This window comes from Oncorhynchus mykiss, chromosome 8 (assembly GCF_013265735.2).
Source record: "Oncorhynchus mykiss isolate Arlee chromosome 8, USDA_OmykA_1.1, whole genome shotgun sequence".
Lineage (NCBI taxonomy): Eukaryota > Metazoa > Chordata > Actinopteri > Salmoniformes > Salmonidae > Oncorhynchus > Oncorhynchus mykiss.
Window position 1 is genome coordinate 75,953,733 of NC_048572.1, and position 21,078 is coordinate 75,974,810.

The window sequence follows — 21,078 nt, forward strand, 5'->3', positions numbered from 1 at the left end:
AATGACACCTTAGCTTCTAATCCCTTAATATTATTGTTGATCTAATTTTACCAGCTAACATTTTGATGGCAATAATAAATAGATGTGCCGATAGTGGACGACCTTGTGTTTTACTCCTCTAGATAGTTTTAAACTTTCTGAGATGTAGCCATTATTTCATATTTTACACCTAGGGTTACTATACATAACTTTAACCCATTTTACAAGAGACTCCCCAAAATAGAAATGTTCTCTGCATTTATACAGTTGAAGTCAGAAGTTTACATAAACAAGTTTTAATGACTCCAACCTAAGTGTTTCAACCACTCCACACATTTCTTGTTAACTACAGTTTTGGCAAGTCGGTTAGGATATCTACTTTGTGCATGACACAAGTAGATTTTTCCAACACATTTTTAGACAGATTATTTCACTATCACAATTTCAGTCGGTCAGAAGTTTACCTTCACTAAGTTGACTGTGCATTTAAACAGCTTGGAAAATTCCCGAAAATGTTATGACTTTAGAAGCTTCTGATAGGCTAATTGACATAATTTAAGTCAAATAGAGGTGTGGCTGTGGATGTATTTCAGGACCTACCTTCAAACTCAGTGCCTCGTTGCTTGACATCATGGGAAAAATCCAAAGAAATCAGCCAAGACCTCAGAAAAAAAGTTGTAGACCTCCACAAGTCTAGTTCATCCGTAGGAGCAATTTCCAAAATCCTGAAGGTACCACATTCATCTGTACAAACAATAGTATGCTAAGTATAAACACCATAGAACCACACAGTCGTCATACTGCCCAGGAAGGAGACGCGTTCTGTCTCCTAGAGATGAACGTACTTGTGTGAAAAGTGCAAATCAATCCCAGAACAGCAGCAAAGGACCTTGTGAAGATGCTGGAGGAAACAGATACAAAAGTATCTATTTCCACAGTAAAACGAGTCCTATATCGACATAACCTGAAAGGCCGCTCAGCAAGTAAGAAGCCACTACTCCAACACCATAAAAAAAGCCAGACTACAGTTTGCAACTACACATGGGGACAGAGATCATACTTCTTGGAGAAATGTCCTCTGGTCTGATGAAATAAACATAACTGTTTGGCCATAATGATCATCGTTATGTTTGGAGGAAAAAGGGGGAGGATTGCAAGCTGAAGAACATCATCCCAACCGTGAAGCACAGGGGTGGAGCAGCATCATGTTGTGGGGGTGCATTGCTGCAGGAAGGACTGGTGCACTTCACAAAATAGATGGCATCATGAGGCAGGACAATTATGTGGATATACAGTGGGGCAAACAAGTATTTAGTCAGGAACCAATTGTGCAAGTTCTCCCAATTAAAAAAAATGAGAGGCCTGTAATTTTCATCATAGGTACACTTCAACTATGACTATGAGAAAAAAAATCCAGAAAACATTGTAGGATTTTTAATGAATTTATTTGCAAATTATGGTGGAAAATAAGTATTTGGTCACCTACAAACAAGCAAGATTTGTCTCTCACAGACCTGTAACAACTTCTTTAAGAGGCTCCTCTGTCCTCCACTCGTTACCTGTATCCACTCGTTACCTGCACCTGTAAGAACTTGTTATCAGTAAAAGACCTGTCCACAACCTCAAACAGTCACACTCCAAACTCCACTATGGCCAAGACCAAAGGGCTGTCAAAAGGACACCAGAAACAAAATTGTAGACCTGCACCAGGCTGGGAAGACGGAATCTGCAATAGCTAAGCAGCTTGGTTTGAAGAAATCAACTGTGGGAGCAATTATTAGGAAATGGAAGACATACAAGACCACTGATAATCTCCCTCGATCTGGGGCTCCACGCAAGATCTCACCCCGTGGGGTCAAAATGATCACAAGAACGGTGAGCAAAAATCCCAGAACCACACCGGGACCGAAGTAACAAAGCCTACCACCACACTACACCGCCAGGGACACAAATCCTGCAGTGCCAGACGTGTCCCCCTGCTTAAGCCAGTACATGTCCAGGCCCGTCTGAAGTTTGCTAGAGAGCATTTGGATGATCCAGAAGAAGATTGGGAGAATGTCATATGGTCAGATGAAACCAAAATATAACTTTTTGGTAAAAACTCAACTCGTCATGTTTGGAGGACAAAGAATGCTGAGTTGCATCCAAAGAACACCATACCTACTGTGAAGCATGGGGGTGGAAACATCATGCTTTGGGGCTGTTTTTCTGCAAAGGGACCAGGACGACTGATCCTTGTATAGGAAAGAATGAATGGGGCCATGTATCGTGAGATTTTGAGTGAAAACCTCCTTCCATCAGCAAGGGCATTGAAGATGAAACGTGGCTGGGTCTTTCAGCATGACAATGATCCCAAACACACCGCCCGGGCAACGAAGGAGTGGCTTCGTAAGAAGCATTTCAAGGTCCTGGAGTGGCCTAGCCAGTCTCCAGATCTCAAACCCATAGAAAATCTTTGGAGGGAGTTGAAAGTCTGTGTTGCCCAGCAACAGCCCCAAAACATCATGGCTCTAGAGGAGATCTGCATGGAGGAATGGGCCAAAATACCAGCAACAGTGTGTGAAAATCTTGTGAAGACTTACAGAAAACGTTTGATCTCTGTTATATACCCTTTGTTGGTAATGACAAAGTATTAAGATAAACTTTTGTTATTGACCAAATACTTATTTTACACCATAATTTGCAAATAAATTCATTAAAAATCCTACAATGTGATTTTCTTGATTTTTTAAAATAATTTTGTCTGTCATAGTTGAAGTGTACCTATGATGAAAATTACAGGCCTCTCATCTTTTTAAGTGGGAGAACTTGCACAATTGTTGGCTGACTAAATACTTTTTTGCCCCACTGTATATATTAAAAATCATGTTTCTTATTTTCCATAATTAGCTATTAATATTTGTAATGTAGGCAATTTATGCCATGGATTTTTACCTCTCACCATTACCAAAATTACATGATTGCAAAAAAGTACATTATTGCAAGCAATTATATTATTGTCCTTTCATTATTGAGCAAATCAAGGAGAATTTGGAATGGAGCCCCCAACCCAATTCCTCTAACACATACAGATCCCTCCAACACAATAAGCCAACCCCTGTACCCCAGGAGCAAAAAAGGAATGAATACTACCCACAACGCACCATGGTGATTGGAATCCCCCATGGCCATTGGCTCTTGGAGAAGCCCTGTGTGTGTGTGTGTGTGTAGTTTAAGCTTTGAGTTACACATTTGGACTGTTCTTGGTTCTATTGCCTTCATATGTTAGATAGTTTGCTCCACTGTGAAAACACCAGCATTTTTCTTTTTTAAGAAGTGAAGCTTTGCAGTAAAAATACACCATCATGGCTCAGATTCAGAAGTTAGAATAACAGCCATCTATATACGTCTTAATGAGTCCATCCCATGGTGTCTCTGTCAATAAAATAACTAAAGCATTCATACACACAGTCAGGGTTCATGGCAATCTCTCCCCAGCAGTCCCATCTCTTCAAAAACTGGTGAGGAAAACTAGGATATTTATCCACTGAAATAAAGAACAATTAGATCAGAGTCTTTGAATTATTCATGAATCAGTGTCTGTGTATTTTAAAACAAGGCGGTGCTATATTTTGGGTCCTGAGTGTAAAAATGTGTCTGCAATAGAGAGCTTATGCATAGACATGGTACACAGCTGCACCCTGTGGACGAATGTGTAACTGTCTAGTGGGACTTCCATGCAGGAAATTACAGGTATGACAAATCCATAGCTGATATGAAAGAATTGGACAGCAAGCAATATTGCCTTGGTAGTCCAAGGACTCGATTCTATACTGATCATGGACGTTCAGCGTGATTGAAATGTAAAGGCCATCTTCCCCTGGTCATGGAGAGTGCATTCAGTGAATGCTTCATATGTCGGTTCAAATCGTAAATTACAGTCACATTTCAATCCCGTTATAGCACTGAACTTCTGCAAAACGGATTGAATCAAGCCATAAACTGAATTTTCACCATATGATTTTGCATGCTCCTAGAGACTAGGTATCAATACAGGATTGGTCAATAGACTGGGACGGAGTCTATATGCTCATTACATTCCTGGTCAGATCACAAGTTCACGGTCGTTTTCATTAGCGCACTCTGAAGCCAACATTTTTGGAATGGAAAAACAAGCGTTTCTTAACGTCAGGTAGTCCATCCCCATTTTGCCCCGTTTGCTTTCGTTTCATCCTAGTGAATAGACTGGGCTTTACTCCCAGTTGAAAAAAAACAAGAGACCAGTCAGAAGTTTATGTATGCCTTGCTTTAAATCAGGATAACAGAAGTATTTATGGGGCTATGACAGTGACACATTGGAATTAAGGCTTTGGGGGCTATAAACAAACCATATACAATAACCATATTGTCACATGAACACACTCTGAGGTTCAACCTTAACTCAAGAAAAAAGAACTAGCAAGCTCACCTCCAAACGATCTAACTGATAATGGTGAAGAACAAAGTAGAAGAAATGAAGGGTAATAGAGGATTAACAGTTAGTTGACATGTACATTTGTCCTGTGTCTTGGGATCATAAAATGGCAAAACAACAACACCAGCACACAGAATGGCATTGGTAGTCAGGTGCAATGGCTAAATATACAACAGCCATCTCTGACATTCACTTCCCTGTTACTGCATAGGCCAGGTCAGACTACAGGCAGGTCTCTCTGGAAGGATAAAGGTTAAAGGATAAAGGTTAAATAGGTTGGATTGGACACCTCGACCTGAACAGGGATATAATATGGAGTCTCTGCTGCTGTGACAGAGTAAGAACTGGGGCTCCGCGTGTGTGTCAGAGATAGGGGTCCTGAAATGACGTAAGGGGCGGCGTGCCAATCAGGCTGTCCAGAGTGTATTAATAATATGAACCCAGAATAGTTCGTACACACCGTCCCCATTAACTGTGTGTAGGTCATTCATACACTGTGCCAGGTCACCCTGAAATGAAGAAAGTTTGTTCTAAGGGTGCCCACATGACTGAGTGAGTCAATACACTGAGCCAATTCACCCTGGCATGAATAACCTATGTGCCATGGTGTGTGTGTGTGTGTGTGTGATTAAGTGTGTGTGGGAGAGAGTTAGTGGTCACCTGACCTCTGATCTTAAGCTGGTTATACAACTAGCCCCATTAAAAGTCCTACCAACCCAGTTCTATAATTAGAAAATACTCTGACATATAAAATCCAAACCCACAGCCAACCATCATAACAAATATAAGCTCTCCAGTGGCTGCACAGACATCTAGGGTTTCAGAAAGTGGCCAGTCCTTGAGTAAATGGCAAAGTTAAGTCTTTTCCACAGCTTCTTTTGGCAGTTCCTCTTGCAACCAGAGAACGCACACCAAGGCATCTGAAATCCATACAATCTGAGGTAAGTAGTGACTGCTTTTAACATTATTTGAGATCCTGTACATCAGGGGTACTCCAGTACTATTTTAGAAGGTCCGGATAAATAGGAATATATCATCGTAGTAACAAAACCCCAACTCACAACCCACATTTGTCCTTGTCTTGTGTGTTTATATGATACCAGCGGTTGAGGCTCGACAGATTCAAAACATAATAATAAATACATCATTTAGGGCCATAGTTTCAAAATTATGGTCTTTGCGTCACCTTGCTTTCTGATGGTGCAATTGACCGCAACTTTCACTTCCTCTTTCCCAACCAACCAGAGCGCCATTACGTAATCAGCCAATCAGAAAGGAGAAATGTGTCTGAGGGGGCGTGGTCAACTCCACCCAGACAAGAAGTGGGAGGCTAGACAGGATACGTCCACCCCTCTTTTGGTCCATTCTTTCCCCTCTGGCCGAGTTCTTTCCTCTTTTCCACAGCGCTACATTTCATTCTCTCCATCAGACCTCCATCTTCTTCAGCTGTTCGTAGGTAACAAAGAACTAAAGAGGAGTTAAGGACAAGGCACAGAAAGAGAGAAATAAAAAATAAAAACATCCTTCTCCGTGCAGGAGCTTTGCTAGGAACATAACACATCCCAAACAAACCACGTCCACTCCACCCTGTAGACTTCCATTCCCGTTCCTAGCTCACCTCGGTAACCCCTGGTTACCCGTTCCTAGCTCACCTCGGTGACCCCTGGTTACCCGTTCCTAGCTCCCTTCTGTGATCCCCTGGTTACCCGTTCCTAGCTCCCTTCTGTGATCCCCTGGTTACCCGTTCCTAGCTCCCTTCTGTGATCCCCTGGTTACAGGTTCCTAGCTCCCTTCTGTGATCCCCTGGTTACCCGTTCCTAGCTTCCCTGGTTACAGGTTCTTAGCTCCCTTCTCTGATCCCCTGGTTACATGTTCCTAGCTCCCCTGGTTACAGGTTCCTAGCTCCCTTCTGTGATCCCCTGGTTACCCGTTCCTAGCTCCCCTGGTTACAGGTTCCTAGCCCCCTTCTGTGATCCCCTGGTTACCTCAATGTAATAATCACATGGCTGAGGTTTAGTTATAGCTGCTACCTCTGCCCAATCTATAGGCCCACTCTTCTAAAGGGCGGTTTATACTTGTTCTAATGCCATATCTGTAGATAATTAATTAGAATGTAACAAGTGTCGCTGTTCAAAACATTTAATTTATACTCCGATGGAATGTCTGTAGACCGTCGGTTTCCTTGTTGCATAGACATGAAAAAAGTTCATGTCTGTGCGACTGTCGCAACATCCGTTGTGGTTACTGGGCTGCTACAGCAACAAGACCAAATCCACCTGTGACAAGACGGTGCATGAGTTGTAAAATTCTCAGATGACAATTTACTTTTATTCCGTGACTTTTTGTAAATTGTAAATAATGTTGGTGGATAATGAATAAAATAATAAAAGTAGGCTATTTGGAGGTCATGCAGAGGCTATCATTTTGGGTTTATACTCGTAGATGATATCACTGAGACATCTGTCTACAGACCAACTGTAAACCAGCCTCATCATGCCACAGGGAACAGATTTCTCTCCCCCTATGGTTCTCCCTCAAATCTTCTTTCCCTTTCCCTCTCTTAATGCACCAAAGGGACCCGGCCACTCTCCAAACTTAAACCCTTCCCGTTTATTTCTCTCCCCCACCCCCTTCTTCCTCCCCCTCTTCCTTACCCTCCATCTTCCTCACCACCATTCTGGCTCCTAGATCTCTCTGTTACCCTAGGTGAAACTGGATTGCTATTACAGCAGCTGTAATGTGTGTGCAACTGCATTACATAATTGCGTTAGCTGGCATTAGATTCACCCTCTGGCGCCATTGGAATGTCCAAACTAAGGTTGGAATCAATTCCATCAAAATTCCAGTCAATTTAGGAATTGCATTCCTATAAAGAAACTCCATGACCAACTTTACAGATTGATATTAAACTGGAATGGACCTCGACTCTGGTGCAAACCGTCAGCAGTAGATAAACATACACAAATGAAAACATAAACACACTTCTGAGAGTAGGTGAAAGGATACGATGATGTTCCATGGTCCGAGACGGAGCCAGTTGGGGAAAAAGCCTTTGTAGAGTGCCATGAAGCCCTCAGACCGCGACGTCTAAAGAGACAAAACGTTACACACACACAGAGCCCTGTACCAATCATTGCCCCGCATCTATGGGCTGTATTCATAATGCCAATTCTGTTGCAAAACGCTTCTTAAAACAGAACGGGGAGGGACCTACCTGAATTTGTGCAATACATTCTGTTTTGCAGGTGTTTAGACTAATGATTACACCCCTGGTTCATATGGTGTGTCCTCATCAGGGTTTCCGTTAGGAAAATTGACTTTCAGCATTTTTATTTACCGGACATTTGAGAAATACCAATATTAGCGGAGTAACGAACAGCAAAATCACTAGTCTATGTCAATCTACTATCCCCCATAGTAGAAAAGTTCCCCTATTCTATTGGTCAGCATGTTGTTCTGTGTGAGAAATAAATAGCCTATTCCAAAACAGACTCTGGGACAGTTATGGGACAATAGATCCCAAACTTTACAACCAGTAAGGTTAGGTTAGGCTAGGTTACACCCAAAAATAAATCAATTCAAAAGCAATGAGACTGATGCAACAGATCTATTAGCTTAACATTTTGATATAATGTGAAGAAATAATCGTTTAAGCACAGCAATGCGCACAAGGCAGTAAGCTACGCGCAAATGCTGGTTCCATAATGCAATTAGCAGAGAAACCCAGGTGCCAAAAGCACACCACACATGCGAGTGGTTTCATGTGAAAGAGATAATAATAATAATAATAATCTTTAGAAATATGGGAGATCTAAAGATGCAACTAGCATGGGTTGCTAATATGACTAGGAATGAAGTTCGGCTATTTGACAATAAAATAAAAGTTGATTTGAAAACCAGTAGAACATGAGAGAAATAGGCTGGTTTTAATGGCATATGGAAGTCTCTATAAAATAATTTTGGCTAGGCAAGACAGGCCTCATAATAAATAAGATACAAACTAATGAAAATAGACATGAACCCAGAGCTCTATGTAACAAAATATGTTGCTGTTCATCCAGGAATTTTGGGAGCACGGTGCGAATAGGAAAAGAAATCTCCCAGATAATAACTGTTGTAATAAGGATTCGCTTTGTTTCTGAGTGCCCTAGAGAAAAAGTGAGTGCAGAGTCAATAGCTTAAAGGCTGCACCACTACTACAGCAAAAATGGCTTGCTTCTAGCCCACCAGGTCAAATGTTCTGATCCATATTACCGGAGCAACATTTTTATCTTCCTATAGCAGATCACATTTCCCATTCATAAACCATGTTTTGGGCCTTTATAAAACTATTTGCGGGCCGTTAACATGACTTTAAAAAGTGTAAACAAATGGTTCCATCATTGGCTAGCTAGCTAACAACCGAGTAACTTTACCAGTATATCCAAACATATGGGGATACAGAAAGGAAAAGGGATAGCTTCTTCAGGAGATCAATCATAGCATTGAATGAACGCACATCGTCATCACAAACCTGACGTTTTTAAAGAGACAGAGTATAATTATCTATGTAATGCATCTCATTAGGGAAATAGGTTTTTATATTGTGTAAAAACACTAATATTCCACAAATAACTTTCTAATTTCAATGACATGGAGTCATAACAACTTAGCTTTAACAATAAATTCATGTCTTTACAGTGTTACATATTAGTTTCTAGTGCACAACATATGCCTCAAAAGTAGACAGTCAGAATGCATATATATGCCCAACACAATCAAAATATTTTCTGGTGCTCTGAACTTTAAGTTGCACTGAAAAATGTACATTTAGGGCCCTATACGCACCAATTTAATTCCACTAAAATAGGCAGATTAACGTATAGACCGCTTTTTTAAATTTAACTAGGCAAATCAGTTAATAACAAATTCTTATTTACAATGACGGCCTAACCTGGACGACACTGGGCCAATTGTGCGCCGCCCTATTGGGACTCCTGTTCACGGCCGGTTGTGAGACAGCCCGGGATTGAACCAGGGTCTGTAGTGATACCTCTAGCACTGAGATGCAGTGCCTTAGACCGCTGCGATAAGCATAACCATTCAAATGTATTTCCATCGACTGATATTTCCAGACTAAAAGCATTATTTTGTAATGGGATTCCACCCCCCCCCCTTCTCCTGGACAATTAGTCAATGCTAATTTATTTGATCTTTGGGCCAAAAAGCCAGCCATAACCGGCTAACAGAAACCCTGGTGTGCCTACCTACCTGAAGTAAGCAGTCCAGTGTTCCCTGGTAGGTGACAGCTCCGTATGTCTGGTTCATCATGCGTGTGCGGACCACGTCTATGGGGTTAGAGGCCAGAGCCCCCGCCAGACCACACGCAAAACTGGACCTGGGAACCAGAGGGAAAGGGTCAGAAGTTCCCTAGTCTTACGCAGCCATTTGTTGCTCTCTTGTGGAGAGTTAACGGAGTGGTGGTGAGCATTGATGATGTCACTCACAAGAAGTGTGTGTAAATGTTGTCACCCATGTGACAATCCAGAATCAGGTGTTTCTTTGCGAGGTCATAGGCAGGAAGCTCCACCCCCACTACGATGGCTGCTCTCTGCGCTGTCAGAGAGACACCCTGAGAGAGCGAGAGAGAGTGAGGGGGGTTAAAAGTGTGTGTGTGTGTGTGTGTGTGAGAAACTGTGTGTGTCCATACATCTACCTTCCACAGCCCCCTGGTTCCTTCCTGTTGGTAGATGTTGATGAAGTTTCCCATCATGCTTCCCTGGATCACATTGCCCTGAGCCTGCATACGGATCTGGGAAAACCAAGAAGGAAAAACTGTTAGGATAAAGGTCATCTCAAATTAACAGAAAACCAGTATGCAGATGACAGGAGAGACTAGTGAAAGTTATCAGCAGTGGATGACAATTTAACATGGCCTTAGGCGATCTGCCACAAAGAGCTTAGGGGGAAACACTGCTGAGGTGTGTGTAGCGCCACAATGTTAAGGTGCCAAGGGTTCACCAGCTGTCCTCATTCGCATTCTGACCCACTGTGTTCTGCATTCTGGCCTACTTAAAGCCTTGCCAATGCTCTTAAGACCAAACAAATGATAACAATAACAATGTTAATGTGTTGAATGCAGATCAGTCTCATCCAACTTAAAGGGAAATATAAACCTGCCTGCATAGCTGGTTGAGTGGTGTGTGTATGTCCAGAGGGTGATTTAAGTGTGTGAATAGAGCTAAGCACTTGACCAACGACCCCCCCCCCCCCACACACACAGCGCAAAAGGGAACACACTACCTTTGAAAACACACTGTTCTAACTTTCAGCCAACCCAATTAAATCCTAAAAACACACATACGCCCACATGATATGGCTATTTCTGGTGGGCAAGAGTCTAGAAATATCTCAGTGACCCCCCCCCCCCCCCCCATACACACTTCAACCCCCACCTCCCCCCCAGACACAACCCTGTACCCATAGAATTAATGTAGGAACCTTATTTAGAAACTACAAGTACTTTCACCCCCTCAAATCCATTAAAACCTCTTAAGGATCTGACCCTTTTTTCATTTTCCGCTTAAAATTACATTTAAATGATATCGTTTGAAAGAAAACACTTTGAAGTCTGAAAATGTTAAATGAATGTAGGAGAAAATAACACATTAGATCTGTTAAAAGATCAAGTAAAAAAACATGAGTTTTTTTTTGTACCATCTTTGAAATGCAAGAGAAAGTATTTGTACAAGCACTTGGGAGTATGGCTAGACGGTACACTGTCCTTCTCTTGGTACATATCAAAGCTGCAGGCTAAAGTTAAATCGTAATCACTCCTCATTCACCCCAGCTGCCAAACTAACCCTGATTCAGATGACCATCCTACCCATGCTAGAATACAAAGACATTTATAGATCGGCAGATAAGGGTGCTATCGAGCAGCTAGATGTTCTTTACCAGTCGGCCATCAGATTTGCCACCAATGCTCCTTAATGGACACATCACCACACTCTATACTCCTCTGTAAAACTGGTCATCTCTGTATACCTGTCGCAAGACTCACTGGTTGATGCTTATTTATAAAACCCTCTTAGGCCTCACTCCCCCCTATCTGAGATATCTACTGCAGCTGCTACCGTGTTGTGTCGCTAACATGCTGTGTTGTCGTCTTCGGTCTCTATGTAATGTTGTCTCTTGTCGTGGTTTTTTTTGTTCTATAATTTATATTTAAAAATATATATTTTTAATCCCAGCCCCCATCCCCTTTTGTAAATAAGAGTTTGTTCTTAACTGACTTTCCTAGTTAAATAAAAAGTTAAATAAATAAAATAAATGTATTATTCCAGCCCAGGCACAATTTAGATTTTGGCCACTAGATGTCAGTGTGTGTGCGCAAAATTTTAGACTGATCCAATGAACCATTGGATAACTGTTCAAAATGTTGTATCAAGACTGCCCAAATGTGCCTAATTGGTTAATTAATACATTTTCAAGTTCATAACTGTGCACCCTGCTCAAACAATAGAATGGCATCATTTCCCTGTAATACCTACTGTAAATTGGACATTGCCGTTAGATTAACACGAATTGAAGCTTTCTACCCATATCAGATATGTCTATGTCCCGAGATGTTTTTTGTTACTTACAACCTCATGCTAATCACATTAGCCTATGTTAGCTCAACCATCCCACGGGAGGGGGAACACCGATCCCGTATTAATGTATAAAACCCCTAGCATTCAGGCTGAGCTGGATTAGGCAGGCCCAGAGAGGATCACTGCTTATGCTCCGAGACAAAGAAACATAGCCAAAACGCTGTATTTTGTTGAGATCAAGCCTGCCGGTCTCTGTTGGCTTCTAATACCCAGGAAACTACTGACAACGTTTACAAATGTGTGTGTGTGTCTCATTACCTTCAGTACGTCCGTTGGGTTGGCGATGGACGAGGAGATGACTCCAGACAGAACACCACACAGGACGTTGGTCAACAACGTCTCATCTGAGAAAGAGAGGAGAAATTCAATTCAGGCTAGTCTTTGTATATTGAATTATAGTTCCTCTAAGTCTCACCCGCGCACACACTACCTCTATGATGTGTGTGTCCGTGTTACAATAGCGTATAATGGAGATATTATTCTCAGCAGAAACTGGGTCACACACATTAACTTGACCTACAACCTTCACACAGCTTGGGGTAGGTACGCTCGTAGCATGTTCTGGGTCTAGCACATAAGGAGCTTTGCTGTCCTGTGGAATATATGCCCCAGAAGGCATCTCATAGCTCCTACCTAGTCTTCTTTTCTCATACCTAGTCTTAGGGCTGGGAAATACATTTTAATAAATCAAATTCATTTGATATATGCTTTTTCAAACAGAACATTGTGTTCATAACAAATCAACTGTTCAACCTTGTTAGTTAGCAAATAGATTGAAGTTTGCTAAACCTGAAATACAGTATAAAGATTAGATGGCTAATCACTAGCACGTGGCCTTGAGAGATTAATGAGACGTGTTCATTTTCTATAGCCTAATACAAGAAGTTAGTTATTATTAGTGGATATCCATTATGCCTGGGTAGGGCATTTTCATAGACTTGAAAGCCAGATCAGCGATTAGTGTGTGTGTCCCCAAAAAATGGAGGTTAAACTGTTTTCATAAAATAATTATAAGGTCTTATGGCTATGTAAGGCTTATATTTATCGTAGGTATAACTTCACATGCCCGGAATTCATTAGATTATTGCTGTTTGAAATGCAGTTTGACCTTTAAATTGTACAACTCTTATTTACATCGATATATCTACAGTGGGGCAAAAAAGTATTTAGTCAGCCACCAATTGTGCAAGTTCTCCCACTTAAAAATATGAGAGGCCTGTAATTTTCATTATAGGTACACTTCAACTATGACAGACAAAATTAGAATAAAAAAATCCAGAAAAATCACATTGTAGGATTTTTTATTAATTTATTTGCAAATTATGGTGGAAAATAAGTATTTGGTCACCTACAAACAAGCAAGGTTTCTGTTTCTCACAGATCTGTAACAACTTCTTTAAGAGGCTCCTCTGTCCTCCACTCGTTACCTGTATTAATGGCACCTGTTATCAGTAAAAGACAACTGTCCACAACCTCAAATACTCACACTCCAAACTCCACTATGGCCAAGACCAAAGAGCTGTCAAAGGACACCAGAAACAAAATTGTAGACCTGCACCAGGCTGCGAAGACTGAATCTGCAATAGGTAAGCAGCTTGGTTTGAAGAAATCAACTGTGGGAGCAATTATTAGGAAATGGAAGACATACAAGACAACTGATAATCTCCCTCGATCTGGGGTTCCACGCAAGATCTCACCCCGTGGGGTCAAAATGATCACAAGAACGGTGAGCAAAAATCCCAGAACCACACGGGGGGACCTAGTGAATGACCTGCAGAGAGCTGAGACCAAAGTAACAAAGTCTACCATCAGTAACACACTACGCCGCCAGGGACTCAAATCCTGCAGTGCCAGACGTGTCCCCCTGCTTAAGCCAGTACATGTCCAGGCCCGTCTGAAGTTTGCTAGAGAGCATTTGGATGATCCAGAAGATTGGGAGAATGTCATATGGTCAGATGAAACCAAAATATAACTTTTTGGTAAAAACTCAACTCGTCATGTTTGGAGGACAAAGAATGCTGAGTTGCATCCAAAGAACACCATACCTACTGTGAAGCATGGGGGTGGAAATATCATGCTTTGGGGTTGTTTTTCTGCAAAGGGACCAGGACGACTGATCCGTGTAAAGGAAAGAATGAATGGGGCCATGTATCGTGAGATTTTGAGTGAAAACCTCCTTCCATCAGCAAGGGCATTGAAGATGAAACGTGGCTGGGTCTTTCAGCATGACAATGATCCCTAACACACCGCCCGGGCAATGAAGGAGTGGTTTCGTAAGAAACATTTCAAGGTCCTGGAGTGGCCTAGCCAGTCTCCAGATCTCAACCCCATAGAAAATCTTTGGAGGGAGTTGAAAGTCCGTGTTGCCCAGCAACAGCCCCGAAACACCACTGCTCTAGAGGATATCTGCATGGAGGAATGGGCCAAAATACCAGCAACAGTGTGTGAAAACCTTGTGAAGACTTCTGTTTGACCTCTGTCATTGCCAACAAAGGGTATATAACAAAGTATTGAGATAAACCAAATACTTATTTTCCACCATAATTTGCAAATAAATTCATTAAAAATCCTACAATGTGATTTTCTGGATTTTATTTCCTCATTTTGTCTGTCATAGTTGAAGTGTACCTATGAGGAAAATTACAGGCCTCTCATCTTTTTAAGTGGGAGAACTTGCACAATTGTTGGCTGACTAAATACTTTTTTGCCCCACTGTATACACACTTTATAGCTATAGCATGTGCACATCGCAATGAACAGTGACTGGGAGATATATACATACATACACACTGTACCAGCCAAAAGTTTGGAAACACCTACCCATTCATTTTTACTATTTTTACATTGTAGAATAATCGTGAAGACATCAAAACGATGAAATAACACATATGGAATCATGTAGTTACCAGAAAAGTTACATCAAATAGAATTTTATATTCTTCAAATATGTAACTTCTCAGCACGTGGGAACTCCTTAAAGACGGTTGGAAAAGCATTCCATGTGAAGCTGGTTGAGAGAAGGCCAAGAGTGTGCAAAGCTGTCATCAAGGCAATGGGTGGCTACATTGAAGAATCTAAAATATATTTTGATTTGTTGAACCCTTTTTTGGCTACTGCATGATTCCATGTGTTATTTCATAGTTTTGATGTATCCACTATTATTCTACAATGTAGAAAATAGTAAAAATAAAGAAAACACATTGAATGAGCAGGTGTGTCCAACCTTTTGACTGGTACTGTATGTTAAGTTTCCCTAGATTTCTGTTGTTAGTGAGTCTGCGCAAGAATCTCACTTTGATGGACCTGGCCTGAGTGTAATGGCAGCGATGTACTGTGTTAGGTAACGTTGTTAAACTGGAACCTAGTCGTTGTGTCATTTTGAGTTAACACTGTGTGTGAGATATAGATGTAGATATATCCAAGTCAGTGTTCATTGCAATGCACACAAACCCTACAGACAGATTTAGGACACATGTAACAAGGTGAATAAATAGCTATGAGATCTAAAACCCTGATGTGTGTGCGTTCTCTTACCTTCTGGCCTGTCCACCAGTAGTCTTTTGAAGCTCTGGTATGTGCCAATCTTTATGGTCCCATAGGATGCCTGGCGCAACATTGCAGGGGCGAGACTGCAACACAGAAACACACAACGCGTGAGTATGACGTAAATAAAACAGGCTTAACAGTTACAATCAAAGGAGGACTTCCACTTATTGCTGCAGTTTTCAAACTAGGGGTAGTGACCCCATGTGGGGTCTCCTAATATGAAAATGTGGTCATGGGAGAATTTCAAAAATCCTTAAAAAAAAAAGTACCAGTCAAAAGTTGACACACCCACTCATTCCAGGATTTTTCTTTATTTTGAATAATCGTGAAGACATCAAAACGATGAAATAACACATATGGAATCATGTAGTAACCAAACAAGTGTTAAATAAATCAAAATATATTTTATATTTGAGATTCTTCAAAGTAGCCTCCCTTTGCCTTGACAGCTTTGCACACTCTTGGCCTTCTCTCAACTAGCTTCACCTGGAATGCTTTTCCAACAGACTTGAAGAAGGAGTTCCCACATATGCTGAGCAGTTATTTTTGAAGAATATACAATTATTTTTGATTGAACTTTTCTGGTAAATACATGATTCCATACATGCTTTTCCTTTACTCTAGGTTCTGACTCATCCCAAACCATCTCAATTGGGTTTATGTCCAGTGATTGTGGAGGCCAGGTCATCTTGATGTAACGGCACAGGGGATGTTCAGTTTGCTGCGTGGCTATATTGACTTAAAACCAATTCCATTGGATCGAATGGTGGAGGCTTTTTGCACAGATGGGGCTCCATCTATGGCGGGATGGCCTCTGCACTCTAGTTATGAATGCGTCTCTCTCTGCCATATGGACACATTGTATGTTACAATTTGCCGGCAACTGCCGGCAAAGGAGCGGAGCACAGAACTCCGAGCTATACTGCAGCAGGTAACTAAGACTAAACTACATCAAACCACATTCCCTGCAAACACACCTGTTCACAAAACTAAGTGGAGATATAGAATCAGAGCAGGACAATGTTCCATTTCACTCTGAGGCGATGTATTTGAAATATTTTCTCATGTTCAGAGAGGAACTGTTCACAATAAATGTAAAAAAATAAAATGTTCAAAAGTTGACTTTCTGTGTAATGAAAATACATTTGTCTCCTTGCATATGTAACATACATGTTTGGGAAACTGAACGTAAGCACACAGGGGAAATACTAAAACATTCTACAGATGAGTGACCGAATCAATGGATTCAGAGGAAAGAATTCTTATTGGAGAGTCTTTCAAAAGCGAACCATGCCCCCTTCCCTCAACTGTGCATGTTTCAAACAGAAAACAGCATCAGTAAGTGTCATACAAACACACACATAATGACTGCTCACCTCCAACGCTTAGAAGAGCATATTGGGACCTACTTCCCAATCCGTTTTATTTTGATCCTGATCTGTTGATTGAGCTGTCATGTGACCAAATGCATTCACAGGTCACTAAGGAGGACTTTTGGTTCTGACTCAAAGGGAATACCAAAGATCTTTATAACTAAACCAAGATAAACCACAGCCCGTCATTTCGAATGGGAACAAATTAGTCAGTGAACAGAACAAGCAAGGAGGTGGGCAGTGCCAGCACGAGCTAGCGCAATCCTATTGGCACAACCATTTGCATATTTCCTTTTAGGGAACGCCTACTCTGAAGTGCACGTGTGCAATAACTCAATATACATTTGCACTCCTAAACACAATTTAAAAAAAACCTTTGGCAGAAAGTAAAGTCTACAAAAATTGCCACTATGTTCGTAAAATATTATAGGTTTGGAACAGAAAATTGTACTGAGACCAAATGTTTCACCAATGAGAAATATAGCAGAATGTTGGCTAAAATCCATGTCGTTCATATTTGGAAGTGAGTGGAAACACCAAGCAGCTGCTTCACATTTATACAACCAGTGAAATATCTGCCTCATATATTTCCACAGGTGAAACAGTTGCCATCTCCCTCTGAGCATTATAACTGCATTTAAGACAACTGGGAACCTGTAAAAAATTAGCTCCAACTGGGAAACATCTTTTAACCGGTCAGGCAACTTGGAATTCCAACGCAGGAACCTTTCTAGAGCTCTGACTTTCTGACCTGAAAGGTCACGGAACCCGGTAGCGGGCTGAAATTCCACAACATACGGTGATTGCTACATAATTAGTCATATTTAACAGTCATGAAAATACAAGTGTCTCACATGTATCGAAAGCCTAGAATCTTGCTAATACAACTGCGTTGTCAGATTTAAAAAGTATTTACTGCGAAAGAATATGATGCGATTATCTGAGTATAGAGCCCCATAAACAACAATTTCAACCAGCACAGGCGTAACAAAATCACATGTTGCATTAAAATAAATAGTTTACCTTTGACGATCTTCCTGTTTGCAATCCCAATGCTCATTATTACACAACGAAAGGTATTTTGTTTGATCAAATCCGTTTTTATAGCCTAACACTAAACATTTTGTGAACCGCTTGTGTAGTGAATTCCGTCTCATTCCATTTTCTACGACACATTCCAGGTAAATAACCCACACAGAACGTGACTTTTACAGTCATGTTTGGTTTCATTGCAATCAACTAGTTTGTAACACAACCAAACCTGATGGGCCATTTCGCGGGACGTATTGACTGACAGATACCGATTTGAAGACAAGTAATGAAATCACTGTGCACCAATGATATGACCACTGTTTCGTTGATTGACTGTATTTTAACCCAATGACCACTGATCGTCTTGAAATCTAGCTGGGTAGATAGCCAATGAGCTGAGGTAAATGGCAGTATGCAATGGTTGGGTGTTGGAAGACCAACCCATGTCGTAAACTCCGGCGTAAAGAGAGTCATTCGCTATTGAAGTTTTATTGCGGAAGGAGCTACGCATTTTAGGCACAGCGTTGTTTTGGTAAACGCGCAGATTCAGCTGTTTATATATATCAATCAGTGTGGCGACTAAGTCAGGGAAAGCTAAATCTAAGTCTAGATATACAGATGTACACACAATTTTAGAAGAAATTGATCGGAAAAGTGAGACAGTGTTGTAGGACGATTCATTTAGCGATTCCCAAGTGGAGGAATATTTTTTGAACGGAGAGGACACCGTTGTAGCCACTGTGTATAATCTGTAACGTGCCTGCAGAAGAGGAACAATGTCACCGTTTTGCCCTAGGACCATGCGTCAGGACTACCTGGCATGATGACTCCTTGCTGTCCCCAGTCCACCTGGCCTTGCTGCTGTTCCAGTTTCAACTGTTCTGCCTGCGGCTATGGAACCCTAAACTGTTCATATTTACTCTTGAGGTGCTGTCCTGTTGCATCCTCTACAACTACTGTGATTATTATTATTTGACCCTGCTGGTCATCTATGAACGTTTGAAAATCTCAGCCATGTTCTGTTATAATCGCCACCCGGCACAGCCAGAAGAGGACTGGCCACCCCTCATAGCCTGGTTCCTCTCTAGGTTTCTTCCTAGGTTTTGGCCTTTCTAGGGAGTTTTTCCTAGCCACTGTGCTTCTACACCTGCATTGCTTGCGGTTTGGGGTTTTAGGCTGTGTTTCTGTACAGCACTTTGAGATATTAGCTGATGTACGAAGGGCTATATAAATAAATTTGATTTGATAGAGGACTGAGGGTCTTCCAAATATTGAAAGTGTGTAAATAGTTACCCATGTTATTTTGTAAATGTATATATTATTTTCTCCATTTTTTTTGGGGGGGGGCACAAAATGAGGGCACAAGTACTGTTGCCCTCATTTTTCACTGAAATTGTCCCCATCATCCTATCTGAATGTTTGTTTTATCTTGTTCATTTTAAAGATACAACAATAAAAAATTGATTTTTTTCATTGTATTATCTAAACCAGATATAGTGTGTTATATTCTCCTACCTATTTCAATGGTGAATCTGAATTGAACATGCATTTTATTCTAGAACTAGGCTTAATCTGTGCTAATTGTGCAAAACGCAGAAAAGGACTAAAATAAAAATGGAATCATCATAAGACTGGTCAACACTCACCCTGAATAAAGTGCACTTATTCCCTCCTCTCTGCATATTCTGCCGATGGCGTGCAACATTCCCCGGTATCGAATCTCTCTGTACTTGCTGTCGCCCACTTGGCCTTGAACTTGCAGCCGCGTCTTGGTCAAATCTATAGGAAATGTACCTACACAACGGATAGAAAGACATCAATTGAGAAACAATGACAGTAAATTAATGTTAGTCCACCTCACACACCTATGTGTAGTAAAATGTAAAAAAAAAAAAAAAAAAAATCACCGCATTCTGCAGTGACGGATGCCAGACCGCCGAAAACGAAAGGTTTCCAGTTGAAGTTGGACATTTGGATACACGCTGTAGTTATTCCGGTAGACAGAAAGTATACCGGTGTGTGGTGGTTGCAATATCTGTGGCAAGCACACTATTAGTGACAGCCGGAGAGACTAACGAATAAACCGGTAAAAAGGTTGCTGTCGCACACTTATTCAGTTCCCTCTCTCATTTCAGTAGTGTAGCACATTGCGTCGCCACTCCCACCTGCTCTTTCTATAACTCCTCCCACAGCTGTTGCCATAGCAGCAGTGGATCAGGGTTGCGCGCGCCGCCACGATCACAGTTTGCTCACTGATCCAGATACAGTTTTAGTTTTTGTTGTTGCTGCTTTAAGAATAATATCCTGCAATTATACACATTTTGCCACGCGGCAGAGAGAAAACGTGTAAGAGCTGTTTGTAATGACTGCCTGAAATGTCAGCCTGTTTGGGTATGAGTTTTAGCCTGCCTAGTGACGTCACCAGGTGGTAAATGAGTAAATAGACCAATAAGAAAGTTCAACTAGGTCCTACACTTACTAAATAAACAGTTGATAAGGCTGTGATAAACACTCATCTGAAATTAAAGTAGCTAAAAGCAACACAAGAAAAATATAATAATAAAAGGCATATAGTGTCTGTTTGATCCTCTCTTTTTTAGGACAGAGTGACTGGCTCCCCCTACTGCTAGCAACAGGATTTAAGGTGCTGCCTAAAAAAGTTGTGCAGGCACAGCCCTCACTCCATTAGAGTAGAGTTTCACTAAACTCGGTCCAGGGACCCCTCCCCTTGATTCAAATCCCCCAAGTGGTGAGGGTAGGTAACAACATCTCCACCCCGCTGATCCTCAACACTGTGGCCCAACAAGGGTGCGTTCTGAGCCCTCTCCTGTACTCCCTGTTCACCCATGACTGCGTGGCCATGCACGCCTCCAACTCAATCATCAAGTTTTCAGACGACACTACAGTGGTAGGCTTGATTACCAACAACGACGAGACGACCTACAGGGAGGAGGTGAGGGCCCTCAGAGTGTTGTGTCAGGAAAATAACCTCACACTCCAACAAAACAAAGGAGATGATCGTGGACTTCAGGAAACAGCAGAGCAGGAAACAGCACCCCCC

The 21,078-nt window shown here is 41.4% G+C and overlaps 2 protein-coding genes across 3 annotated transcripts in view; one reads left to right on the forward strand and one right to left on the reverse strand.

Annotated features, from left to right (window-relative positions):
* Positions 1–4,242: 4,242 nt before the first annotated feature.
* On the reverse strand, positions 4,243–20,321 carry LOC110530642 (kidney mitochondrial carrier protein 1). Of its 2 annotated transcripts, XM_036986278.1 has the most exons (9): positions 19,925–20,321; positions 19,664–19,811; positions 15,601–15,695; positions 12,325–12,410; positions 10,128–10,223; positions 9,919–10,043; positions 9,683–9,809; positions 7,439–7,519; positions 4,243–5,899 (listed from the first exon to the last, which is right to left on the reverse strand). In XM_036986278.1, the coding sequence occupies exons 1-9, from the start codon at positions 19,986–19,988 to the stop codon at positions 5,858–5,860; spliced, it is 864 nt and encodes a 287-aa protein (XP_036842173.1). In that variant the 5' UTR covers positions 19,989–20,321; the 3' UTR covers positions 4,243–5,857. The 2 variants fall into 2 exon arrangements, with proteins under 2 accessions (XP_036842173.1, XP_036842172.1); XM_036986277.1 differs by having other exon boundaries at positions 9,919–10,223.
* The window catches only part of LOC110530640 (rho GTPase-activating protein 45), a 38,047-nt gene continuing 22,244 nt past the window's right edge, over positions 5,276–21,078 (forward strand). The window contains exon 1 of the mRNA XM_036986274.1: positions 5,276–5,373. The gene's annotated coding sequence lies outside the window, so the exon portion shown is untranslated. The remainder of the gene's footprint in view (positions 5,374–21,078) is intronic.

Bases quoted from the DNA above. Each gene is read 5' to 3' on its own strand.
- LOC110530642 (XM_036986277.1), bottom strand. From the start codon at position 19,988: ATGTCCAACTTCAACTGGAAACCTTTCGTTTTCGGCGGTCTGGCATCC. The intron at 19,812-19,924 runs GTGATTTTTTTT...TCCGTTGTGTAG, and splicing joins ATCCGTCACTGCAGAATGCG to GTACATTTCCTATAGATTTG. The intron at 15,696-19,663 runs GTGAGTGTTGAC...TCTGTGTTGCAG, and splicing joins ATAAGTGCACTTTATTCAGG to TCTCGCCCCTGCAATGTTGC.